The sequence below is a fragment of the Malania oleifera genome, chromosome 11 (genome assembly GCF_029873635.1).
Source record: "Malania oleifera isolate guangnan ecotype guangnan chromosome 11, ASM2987363v1, whole genome shotgun sequence".
NCBI lineage: Eukaryota > Viridiplantae > Streptophyta > Magnoliopsida > Santalales > Ximeniaceae > Malania > Malania oleifera.
Window position 1 is genome coordinate 37,045,268 of NC_080427.1, and position 12,427 is coordinate 37,057,694.

Genomic DNA, 12,427 nt, shown 5'->3' on the forward strand with positions numbered 1-12,427 from the left:
TGCAGGTTTTACTGCATCAGGCAGGAGCTATGATAGGCTACTGTAGTTCACCTCTATTTGAAAAATAATGCATGAGAGGCTCCTTTCTGGAAAAAAATTTAAATGTTCATATATTTTCCTTGAGTTAGATCTTGCCCTTGGAAGTTCGATTTGGTCTTTGCCGACTTCAGGAAATACGGTCAAAAACATTTCTCATATATTAAACAGTGAATACTGGATTTCATTGAAACAGGTTGCAGCATTGAAGCAGCTTACGCAACAGGAACTGATAGACTTCTTCAACGAGTATATAAAGGTTGGTGCATCTTTGAGGAAGACACTAAGTGTTCGAGTGTATGGGAGCCTACATTCATCAGAGCTCGATGAGGATAGGGGCAAAGCTGATCAACCACACTCTGTTCTTATAGACGACATCTTCAGTTTCAGGAGATCACAGCCTTTATATGGATCATTCAAAGGGGCCTTTGGTCATGTGAGGCTGTAAGAAAATCGTCACCCACCCAAACTGACAGTAAACGAAACATGAAGATTGTAGACGGAGCATCGTCTTCTAAATTAAACAAATTGGGGCTGGAAAGTTTGCGGATGAAGCATGTGCCGGTCTGAGTTAGCAGGTTTGAAATGATATTTATAGGCATGGCGCCAAAATCATGCATTCATGCATTCATGATTTGTATTCTTGGTTTGTGATTGTATTTTAATTCATGAAATAATGTGTATTGTAATAACTAGGATTAAACATTTTTTGTTAATTGAGGAAACCATGGAAGTCCTTGCATGCTTAGTAGCAAGGAAATTTGTCAGGAGTTGCATATTCTTTAGAAGGGATGTTATACATCATAAGATAATTCCCAACTTCATGTCCTACAGTAGCCCTGAAGCCTCTGAGATTGTTTAGTTGCGACGCAATAACTTTAATTGACAGTAATATTAAAAATTTTCAATTAATGCGAATTATAGTGGTGAATTAGCACTTAGACATAAAATATTGAATGAAATGTTGTAGTTGTATTTTAAATTTAGTTTGTATAAAATTTTATAACTGTTAAAAGGTACCGGTCATGCCCTGCTTTCAAAAAAAAAAAAAAAACTTACAATTTAAAATATATATATACCGAGACGAATTTATTTTTTTGGGGGAGTTTTTCTGAATCTCAAGTTTTAGTCTTTAAAGGAAAATTTGTTTCATATCCAAAATTCAAATTTTGATAGATATTAGATAATTTCTGAATTTTTTTGCTTAAAAAATTTGTTCTTGCGATAAAAAAAATTGTTATTTCAATTTCAGGGTAGCGAAAAGAGAATTTCACTTGAATAATTTCACTGAATTTAATACTATTAATAAGTCATCCTTACATTGTGAGAAAGACTTGTGAGCAATAATTTCTTTGTATTTTTTGTATATTGTAATCTCTCTCTTGTATTTTTGGGATATAATTTGTAAATCTCTTACAATATGAAAATCATGGCACAAAAGCACTTAAACAAGGAAAAATATACACAAAAATGAAGATTGAGTTGGGGCTGTAAGCCTAGGGAGGTTGATCGAGCCCCAAGCTAGCTTATCGGCCTTATCGATTGGTTCATGAGATAAGTTGGTTGACCCTACTTTCCAAAGACTTAAATAGTTTGTTCAATACTTTAATAGCTAGCACTACTTGATTGACAACTAATGGGCAACACAAGTATATAAATTCCAACGGACATAAAATGATTAGTTTTAAACTTAATAAATATGTCATCTAAAGCCAAGGAACATTAGCAAAGCAATCTATATTGATTTATAAAAAATTCAAACACTCCTCTCTCATTAAATCTATTTGTGGCTTTATTTGCTTATTTTGAGAGAATTCTTAGAAAAACTTTTGTACCATAATCCTTAATTATTCTTTGAGAGCCATTCTTGTGCTTTTAATTGTATATCTTTTCTTGCGAGAAAATTATCTTTTCTTAATATCCAAAACTTGTATTCAGTGACCTTGCCACCATTAAAATAAAGCATATGAGTTGGTGAGCTTGTCACAATTAAAGAAAAAAGATTAGTGAAATCTCAAGAAAAAAGATTAGTGAAATCTCAAGGTATTTTGGTCTTCAGAGAGTGGACATAGACTTGGGGAATCAAACCACTATAAGAAGTTTGATTTCTTTTCCCTACTCTCTTTATTTAATTTTCTTGAATATTTTTATGATTTGCTTTAGTTGTTTGAATTTGATTTAAATTTTGGTAATCAAGCACTTAATTTGCTTAAACCCAATTCACCTCCCTCATAGGTTCCCACCTATCCAAATAATTGATATAAGAGAAAGGCTTCTTCTTTTACAATTAGACCTATCCGTCTTTGAGTGATACAATGGTAAAATCAATGTTAGCGTAGGGGACTTTCCTCCATTAGACCTCAAATCTTTAATCGAACCAATTTAGCATATTGAAAAAAATAAAATAACCCTTTTTCTTAACACCTTTGAATTTAAAATTTGTGATGTTATCCAAGATGAACAAAGTCCCCTAACTATTGTGAAAATAAAGAGATCAAACCAAAACTTAGTAATTGGTGGGATGAAAATGAAAAACATATGCATCAAAGTAATGTAAAGTCATTTTACATATTTCATTTTGGACTTGACTATGGTGAATTTAATTGAGTCATGGATATATTTTTGCTAAACAAATTTGGCACACACTTCACATGTCTCAGTTATATACAGAAATGTGTTATATAGTATCAGACCCTATTAGACCATTACAGTTTACAGAACACGATACTGTAGTTATATACAGCATAGAGTGCAACCACCTATTCAGATAATACGTGGTATAAAGGTCGATCGTATAGAGCCCATAAGTGGACAGGCTCCCCATCATATATAGGTTGAGGAGGGCAGATCAGACAGATGAAGTATAATGGTTTATCCTGGTTGGCCAGCCAGGGTAGATCCCGTCTACGGGCCGCACAACCCTGTCATGAGGGGTTAAATCATGACATACAATTATCCACAGGGAAGTTTTCGATATTATTATGTATATACAGATTTACAGAGACAGAAAATATACTTATATATATTAGAAGTATTTTGAGTATAAACCTAAAGTACAGATATGTTAAGCAACAGGAAAAAGGTGATGGTTTATATTACTAGTATTGTATTTACAGATTCAGTGATACATGATTATATAGTAATAGATTTTCATAGTATTGTAACTCATTTGCCACACACTAGCAATAACATATTTCGTCTTACTAAACGTTGGCTCATCCCATTACTTTAACATTTTTCAGGTGATCCAAGTAGGTGAGCAGACCAGGCTCGCAAATAGAGGGGCCTCAGTATTGCCCTGATAGTAGAGTGAGTATTTTGGGAGTATTTTTGTATAGCCCGTGCTAGTTGAGGGTATTTTTGGAAATAGTCATATATGTATATTTTGGTAAATATTTTAGCACTCTGGTATTGTCTATAATTATACATGGTTATGTTTATTTGAATTTCGCTTCTCGCTACTTAAGTTGATGGTTGGGTTTAATCCAGTTTGGTATCAGAGTATTATAAATATCATAGTACAAAAAAAAAAAATCAGAAGTAAATAGCAGGTGGTTACAGTAACGGTTCTCATAAATCGTTACTAATGGTATTATCTTAGTAATAAATGTATAAACCATTACTAATAATGAATTTGTTGATTGGAAAAAAGGTCAACGATATTAGTGACCGTTCTCATAAACTGTCACTCATAGTTTGTTATTAGTGACGGTTCTCAGAAATCATAACAAATGGTGTTGTATTATTAACAGTTCATACAACAGTTACTAATAATGCATTTGTTGACCGGAAAAAAGGTCAACAATATTAGTAATGATTTATAAGAACTGTTATTAATAGTCTATTATCAGCGACGATTTTTCTAAACCATCACTAATAGTCTATTATTAGTGACAATTTTTTTAAAACCATCAATAATAGTCTTCTATTAGTCTTATATCTGTGGTGAAGTTTTGCCATGATTGGATTAATTTTTTTAAATGCAATAGAGTTTGAGAGATCTTTTGAAGTTGCTCATAATGTTGCTCGTGAAGATGATTATAATTTGGAAGGGCCGACCAGTCGAAGACTATCTTCGAAGTAGTGCACAGATTAAAACAGTTGTTGATATTGTCCAAGAAGCAAGACAGTATAGAAATAATGTTATCGCATACCTAGCCAGTTTTCCTGACACCACAAAATGAGAATTTGGATGAGTTGAAGATAACAACGAGAAGAGCATGTCCTTAATTGAGTAGAATGCTTGAAAAAAGAAACAACGTGCGCGATGTGTTCAAATATTTATGCATGATATAATGTTGCTCTTAAAAATGACTACAATTTGGAAGGGTTTGCTAGTCAGAGACTATCTTCAAAATAGTGCACAAATTAAAATAGTTGCTAATAATGTCGATCCAGGAAGAAAGACAAGATAGAAATAATGTTGTGGCACACCTAGCCAGTATGTATGACACTATGTACAAATGAGAATCTGGATGAGTTGAAGATGAAATACAATGAGAAGAGCATGTCTTTAATTAAGTAGAATGTTTGAAAAAAAAAAACAGCGCGCACTTTGTTCAAATATCTATGCATGATATAATGTTACTTGTGAAGATGATTACAATTTGGAAGGGCTAGCCACTCAGAGACTATTTTCGAAGCAGTGCAAAGATTAAAACAGTTGCTGATATTATCCAAGAAGCAAGACATGATAGAAATAATGTTGTGGCCCGCCTAGCCAGTCTTCCTGACACCACAAATGAGAATTTGAATTAGTTGAAGATAAAGTACAACGGGAATAGCATGTCCTTAACTAAGTAGAATGCTTGAAAAAAGAAGCGTGCGCGCTTTGTTCAAATATCTATGCATGATATAATGTTGCTCATGAAGATGATTACAATTTGGAAGGACCAGTCAGTCGGAGACCATCTTCGAAGTAGTGCACAGATTAAAATAGTTGCTGATATTGTCCAGGAAGCAATACAAGATAGAAATAATGTTATGACACAGCTAGCCAATTTGCCTGATACTACGTACAAATGAGAATCTAGATGAGTTGACAATAAAATACAACAAGAAGAGCATGTATTAAGTAGAATGCTTGAGAAAAGAAACAACATGCGTGCTTTGTTCAAATATCTATGCATGATATAATGTTACTCATGAAGATGATTACAATTTGGAAAGGCTGGCCAGTCGGAGACTATCTTCAAAGCAATGCACAGATTAAAATAGTTGTTGATATTGTCCAGGAAGTAAGACAGGACAGAAATAATGTTGTGGCACACCTAGCCAATTTGCTTGACACCACAAACAAGAATTTAGATGAGTTGAAGATAAAATACAACGAGAAGAGCACATCCTTAATTAAGTGGAATGCTTGAAGAGAAAGATCGTCACTAATAGTCTTATATTAATTATCTAACAGTTCTCATAAACAGTCACTAATAATGCATTTGTTGACGGGGAGAAAGGTCAAGACTATTAGTGACATTTTTTCTAAGAAAATAAACAGAGAGAACCAAAAGTGTAAAAGAGGAAAAACCTGACCGTTTTTTGGGAGAAGTAAAATGCAAATGTCAACAACTTCACCTCGATCGGTAGAATGCCTTTTAGAGAAAGGACATTTAGAACGAAACTCATTCGATCTAGGTAAGCAATTAAGTGCCGTGTGAACATATCCCAGGGAAAAAAATAGACAATAAATCAAAACATAGAAATAAAACACAATAAAATGTACATGAACATTCGAATCAGAAAAATAAAGAAGAAGAACAAACTTGCAGAATATGTGATTACAAGATAGCAACATTGGTTGAGTGAACAAATTTAAGCTGCAAAACCAACAAAACACTTCATTTCAACATTAGAAACACCTTCTAAAACCGGAAACAATCATAGTTTTAGAGAGAGAGAGAGAGAGAGAGATGGGGCATTTGAGCACGAGAGCAAGCTTCTAGAGAGCAGATGAAAAACCTATGGGTTGAGGAATCGAGCATAGTTGGGAGAATTCGCCATAGGGGTGAGGTTGAGATTTCGAAGGAATAGAAAGAAGTACACGACTAATTTTTTAATAATAACATTAGCCACAGACAAGCACGATGTGCATACTCTGCAACTTTTGAGTAATAATTGTTTATTATCTATAAGTATAATGTAATAAAATAAATTAATAAACAAATAACTTTATAAAATAAAATATTTTGATATGAATATATGAAATTAATAAAAAAACTGATGTTTTTAGAAAATAATATATTTTTATAGGAATATATGAAATTAATAAAAAAAAACTATTAATTTAAAGAAAAATATCATTTTAGAGTAGTTGTTGATGGTAATGAGATAAAATGGTAGGATAACATAAAAATGATGTTATCATTTATTTATTATTGCAAAAAAAAAAAAAAAACAAAAGCGGACAAATATTTTAAAAAAAAAATAGACAAAATATTAGTGATAGTTTTGAAAAACCATCACTAATAGTCCCATATTAGTAACGGTTTCTCAGATACGATCACTAATAGTCTTGTATTAGTAACAGTTTATATAACCATTACTAATAGTGTTTTCTTTATTAAAAAAAATATATAAATAATTTTACTAATTATTAGTGATGGTTTGTTGGAGTATTAGTGACGTTTTTATAGCGTCACTAATACCCAAAAATCTTAAATCCCTAGCCTTACGCTAATTTCCCCCAATTTTGGCCCAAATCCATTTTCTCTCTCCTCCCTCCTTTCCTCCTCCTCCCATATTGTTGGTGAATCACATATCGATTAAAAGCAAGAATTGTAATAGGTTAATACATTAGTTGGATACCTACCTCACTTAAGCTTTCAGGTTCCTACATTGATTAAGAGTGGGAGTCATAGTGTGTTCTTATGCTAGTAGATATCACCACCAAATAAGTGTTGGGCCTCAATTATTAAATGGCCCACAATAAGTATATAGGACCCTTCTCTTATTCATTCAGAGAAGCAAGAATATACAAAGTAGAGGACCAGAAGTCCACTCAAAACAAGGAAAGGAAAAATAAAATAATACAATGAATCAAAGCAAACTCCTCGCAATTTTGAATTTACATTGGTTACGTGATCTTGTTTTAGTGGCTACTTTCCCTCTTTTAACAACATTTCGTTCTTCTCTTTTAATTTTTATTCTCACTTTCTCTCCCTGTTAAAGCTTGATATATATTGTTAGCCCACAACCTAATAGTTTAAGATTTTAGGTAAAGTGATAATTTAACATGATATCAGAGTTGGTTACCAGGAGGTTTTGAGGGGTTCTAGTCTTGTTGCCGCAATTTTTTTAAAAAAATATTGCATTCCTTATTATGGGTGCTATTTATTATGTATTTATCTCTTCACATGCTGTTGGGCCGCACGTGCGGGGTAAAATGATAATCTAATACCCTCCAAAAAAAATTCAAAAAAAAAATAAATTATTTTTTTTTTTCAAATTTTTATACAAATGCCGCAAAACTAAAAAATAAATTATATTTTGTACATTAGAGATGAATTTGCCTGTCAACCCATGAGTGTGGACCTCATAAGCATCTCTTTATAAATGTGAATCAACAACACGCCAAATTACATTTGATCCACAAAGCTTATATTAGACAAGCAAACTGAACACCCCCTTAATGTGATTCATCTAGTTTTGAGATGCTCCTCATATAACTGTAAAAGTTAAAATTTTTAAACATTAAATCAAGCAAATAAAATAAACTAAAACACTCACAGTCCTACTTGCGATCACTTAGCCACCGGGCGTAGAATCACATGGAGGGACCAATCAATTTTTACAGTTTCTCCTTATGACAGGCAAAATTTGTTAAAAAATAGAACTTAGTTTCAAGGAAGGGAGATTGATCTCCATAATCATTAAACAATTTTTTTTTTTTAATTTTTAAATTATCTCATATATTTGTGTATCCTTTTTAAGAATTATGTTTGGATCGGAAGAGTCTACGGGTAGTCTTGATACACATGAGTGAGCACCAACTTGACCCAAAAACTTAAGTCTAGTGGGTCTTGGGTTCAACCATGTATATAAACACTCATCATTCACTCAATTTTATCAATGCGAGACAAATTCACGAATGGAATTCTCAGCAAATTTAACCTCAAATTCCTTTAATTTTAAGATATTATTAATAATATTAAACAATAAGAGCCATACCAGATAGCTGCTTTTGGAATATGAAGGGTAAAAATAATGATTAAAAATGCCAAAAGGGACCTCCTTCGGCTTCCATCCTTTTCAAATTGACAAACACGAACAAATGATGTTCTTATTCATGACTCCTTCTAATTGTCTAGTCGACAAATCTTGAGGGTATGCAGCAGCATAAACAATATTTGTAAGACAAAAATATAAATTTTTTAAAAGAAAGTCAATAACAAGATTATTACAAATTAAAAGAAGTCCAGTATCGTCCCCTCACAGAACCTGATCAAAACATTCAAGTGCAACCATAAATAATTCCCCTTATACGACGAACCAAGCAATTAAGATGCAGGAAAAACCTTAACACTATCCAAGACAGGTCCACACATATGACCAACGTCATGGCTGGCTTTGATGTGATAGAAGGCACTGTAAAATGTGATCCTTGTTCTGTCTGATATGGCCGTGAACTTGAAACTGGCAGTCTTAGACTCACCATTTCCCTTAGACTCATAGGGCACTTTTAGGGTTTCCTTAGCTGCAAAAGCCTCGACCATCATGGAACCATGGCACCCATTCTTTGCATCTCCAAAGGTGAAACTGAGGGTGTATTGTTTGTTGGCATGTGTCCTTATGACTTGGGCTATGGCACTTTCTCTGCCTGCGACTAGCTCTATTGCAGCTCTTTTGTTAGGAATGGAGAAGTTGTTTGAGGCAGCTGCACTGATGTACCTAACGGGTTTGATGGATTCAACGATCCACCCTGGGAGTGGTGAAATTTGATCTTGCTGTTTGGGAGGAATGAGAATCCCGTTTAATGATCTGTTGTTTATCATGCACGGTCCGATTTCAAACTCACCGTTTTTCACAATGCTTCCTGCATCGAAACGTAGAAATAATCATTTTTTTTACACAACTAAATCATTTTAGATCTTAAGTACACTATACAAACTAATATTTTTTCCCCTTCATTATTTTTGACCAATGAAATTCTGCCAACTAATTAGGTGGGGTCATGTACATTTGGCATGATGTTATTGGTCCATGAAAGTTAACAAGAAGACTTGGAAGAGGACCTAATTTTTTTCTCCTGCCTCAGTCCTCAAGGTGGTGGGACCCACATCTGAGCATGGCCCCACTCCTCAGAGTTCTGAAAATCAACCTGTTAAAATTTTCTGATTTCTGAGTGGGGACCACCAAGTAGCGGGGAGGTAAGGAGTAATCTGGTGCAACAACTCTCAGAAAAGAAACCAACAGGCGACCAATCAAAACAAGGGATCAGGGAGACTTACCACCGTCGTAGCGGGGATTGCTCGGCATCTCCTTGATTGCAACAGCCATCAAAAGGGGCCCACACGCGGGATCCTCCTGAACGCCGGGGTTGTGAAACGTCACCGCCGCGACGTTGGACTTGGCGACGAACGCGAACGCATAGGTGTCGCCGCCGGTGCTACTGTAGATCGTCTGGATGGAGAGGTTGCCGGTCTGGCCGTCGCCGGCGGAGACGCCGAGCACCTCGTCCTGGGCGCAGGTCCGGGTGGTTGAGAACGTGAGGGAGTAGTAGGAGCCCTTCTTGACGGCGACATTTTGGGAGATGGAAGCATCGTTCCCCAGCCTCACGGCGTGGGTCCCGGCAGGAGCGTTGAAGACGAAGCCGCCGGGCTGGTGGCCGGGGGCGATGTACTCGACGAGGCCTCGGATTTCCCATTTCGGGAGAGAGCCCTTCCCTGGTTTAATAACTGTTTTGCTGAGGCTTGATGGGTGGGGAGGTTGTCCGAAGTCACCGTTGGGCAGAAGTCCTCCTGCATAATGTCATACATTTTCATGGAGTTATTTCCAGCCTGTTTGGTTGGATGGAGAGAAAGTGGAGAGAAAAAGAAAAAGAAAAGGAAAAGGGAAGAGAACAGAGAAGAATTTTTTTTTTCATTTGAAGAGGCATAATGTGATAATAGGAGGTAATTGGTTTCTTAGTTTATGTTGAAACAAATAAAAAATAATTATTTAGTAAATTTTATTACGAGAATGTTGAATAAAATAATTTAAAATATATTTCTTATATTTTAAAATTTTTTATTATATATTTTATCAAAATTATTAGAGAGGAAAGTTTTTCTTTCTTGAAGTAATTTTCGATCAAATATTTTATTTAGCGGGAGAAAATTTATTTTTTATAATATTTTTTATTTTTATGTCAAATAGCATTGAAATTTTAAAAAATATATTTAAATATGATTAAAAATTAAGGAAGAAATATTAAGAATATGTAAAATTAAATATATTGATATATTTTTTATTTTTTTAAATAATCAAACATGAAAAAAAATAAAATCTTTTATATTTTTATTTCCTTTCCCGTTACAAACCAAACGCGACCTTAATATTGGTATAAGGGTGTTAGGTTCAATGGTTGAGATGTCTCATTGGGATTACAAATTATCTTTTCTCAATTTAAAGGGAAAAAAAAGTAGTTATTTTTGTTTACAATATTTGACTTAATAAGAATAAACACGATACAAAAAGAAAAGAATTAAAAAGTATTATTTAGAAAAAAAATTGTAACAAGTTTCTCGAGATTAATGATGGAAAACAAAAATAAAAGAAAAAGTTAAGGTATCCTATGTCTTTCAAATCTCAATACAAAATATTCTTTCACGATGTTATTAGAAGATATTTAGTTTTCTACATAAAATTGACTTTATTTCTCTCCCAAGAAAAAAATGTGGCATATTTTTTAGAATTATTTTTTCATTTTTTTCTCCTCTCCATTATGTAAGAAATTATTTTTAAAAAATGGCTAACAAAAAAAAAAAAATACTTCAACTTACTTATTTAGATCAAGCTGCAAAATGAAATGAGTATTTAAATGAAGAATAAGAACAAATTAAATGATACATCTCATTTCATTCTGTTGTTCTTCGGATGGTTCGTGTGATAGACTCAAGTCTCTTCAAATTAAAATAGTTAGGATTGAGTCTTATGATATATATATATATATATGTATTAAACACATTATCATTATGGATTAGTCAATTGCCCAAAGGAATCATTAAAAAGGAAAGAAAAAAAACTAACTACATTCTATTAAATGATCAAAATGTAATGCGCATGGCTTATTGCAACTCGTGAGAATGAAGAACAAATGGAAAAGATTTTAGAGAAAGGAGGAGGGAGGGTTGGGATGAGAGTTACCATAATGCTGGCGCTGGGGAAGCTTATGAGCTCTGGAGGCATTAGCAGCACTGTTGAACAGAGCAAAAAACACAAAACAGAGACTTAGAAACAGAGCCATTGATCGATATGCTTTAGAAGAAGAGAGAAGGGAGAAGAGCGCAATCGAGTAATGATGCAGAGGAGGAGAGGATTGATTTATAGTGGAGGGGAAACGAAGAGAAGAGGTGGAGACAGGGTGGAGGGAAAAACAGAGTAGGGAAGAAATTTATAAGAGGGAGTAAAGTAGGAGGATGAGAAATCAGAGATGTGTCGGTTTGTCTATTAGTGTTTAATTTTGTCATTCAAAATTTAGGACTTAATTTTCTACGCGTACTTTGAACGAAGCTAGTGGGGCCCACCCCCCGTTCCCTTACTCCTTGCCTTAATTGGCTGCTTGAATTCCTGGCTCGTACGGTTTTGACAACCCCAGACCCAAAATAATAATAATAATAACTTAACCAAATTCTAAAATTAAGATTTAAAAATTATGAATAATATTTCTTTTTACGGATTGTTGCTATCTTCTATTTTATGTTTTCATTTCCGTACAGTAAAAAAATAAATTGTAAAAATATATTCTTGTTGCCATTTTTTTTAATTTTTGTTGTTGGTTTTTTATTGTTTGTAAAAAAATTAAAAATTATATCTTGTAATTTTCAGTTGTTTTGACAACCTATTGTCAGACATGTTAATATTTTGAAATAATTTATTTATTTATTTACTTTTTATATTTTTATATTTTTTGAAATAATTGTTTGCTAATATTGTCATGCTTATTTTGATTGGCTAATTCGAATTAGATAGACAAATTAGACTAATGAAACTAAAAAGTAGGTATCTTATTTACTCATAAATTCAACTTTCAAAATATATTTATACTAATTTATTAAATCAATGTTAGATTTTAGAGTAATTTTATCACAATTGAATGAAAATGATAAAGAATGAATTTTTATTTTTTAACGTAAATTTAACTATTGACTAAAGAGAAGTCCTTTTTGTACATAAAGTTAAATCTTACGAGATT

At 33.4% G+C, this 12,427-nt stretch overlaps 2 protein-coding genes across 2 annotated transcripts in view; one reads left to right on the forward strand and one right to left on the reverse strand.

Annotated features, from left to right (window-relative positions):
* LOC131167344 (insulin-degrading enzyme-like 1, peroxisomal) overlaps positions 1-855 on the forward strand; it is a 72,283-nt gene extending 71,428 nt beyond the window's left edge. Inside the window, exon 26 of the mRNA XM_058126123.1 lies at positions 233-855. Within this exon, the coding sequence (XP_057982106.1) occupies positions 233-484 (252 nt within the window). The 3' untranslated portion in view covers positions 485-855. The remainder of the gene's footprint in view (positions 1-232) is intronic.
* A 7,433-nt stretch (positions 856-8,288) lies between these two features.
* LOC131167346 (protein DUF642 L-GALACTONO-1,4-LACTONE-RESPONSIVE GENE 2-like) lies at positions 8,289-11,650 on the reverse strand. The gene is made up of 3 exons (XM_058126124.1): positions 11,380-11,650; positions 9,483-9,992; positions 8,289-9,067 (listed from the first exon to the last, which is right to left on the reverse strand). Exons 1-3 carry the CDS (start codon positions 11,477-11,479, stop codon positions 8,532-8,534), a joined length of 1,146 nt encoding a protein of 381 aa, XP_057982107.1. The 5' UTR covers positions 11,480-11,650; the 3' UTR covers positions 8,289-8,531.
* Between the last annotated feature and the right edge of the window lie 777 nt (positions 11,651-12,427).

What these genes read in the sequence shown, in the direction of transcription:
- LOC131167346 (XM_058126124.1), bottom strand. Translation starts at nt 11,479, where the DNA reads ATGGCTCTGTTTCTAAGTCTCTGTTTTGTGTTTTTTGCTCTGTTCAAC. An exon ending in TCCCCAGCGCCAGCATTATG is followed by an intron (nt 9,993 to 11,379) that starts GTAACTCTCATC and finishes GACATTATGCAG; the next exon opens with GAGGACTTCTGCCCAACGGT. An exon ending in CAATCCCCGCTACGACGGTG is followed by an intron (nt 9,068 to 9,482) that starts GTAAGTCTCCCT and finishes GTTTCGATGCAG; the next exon opens with GAAGCATTGTGAAAAACGGT.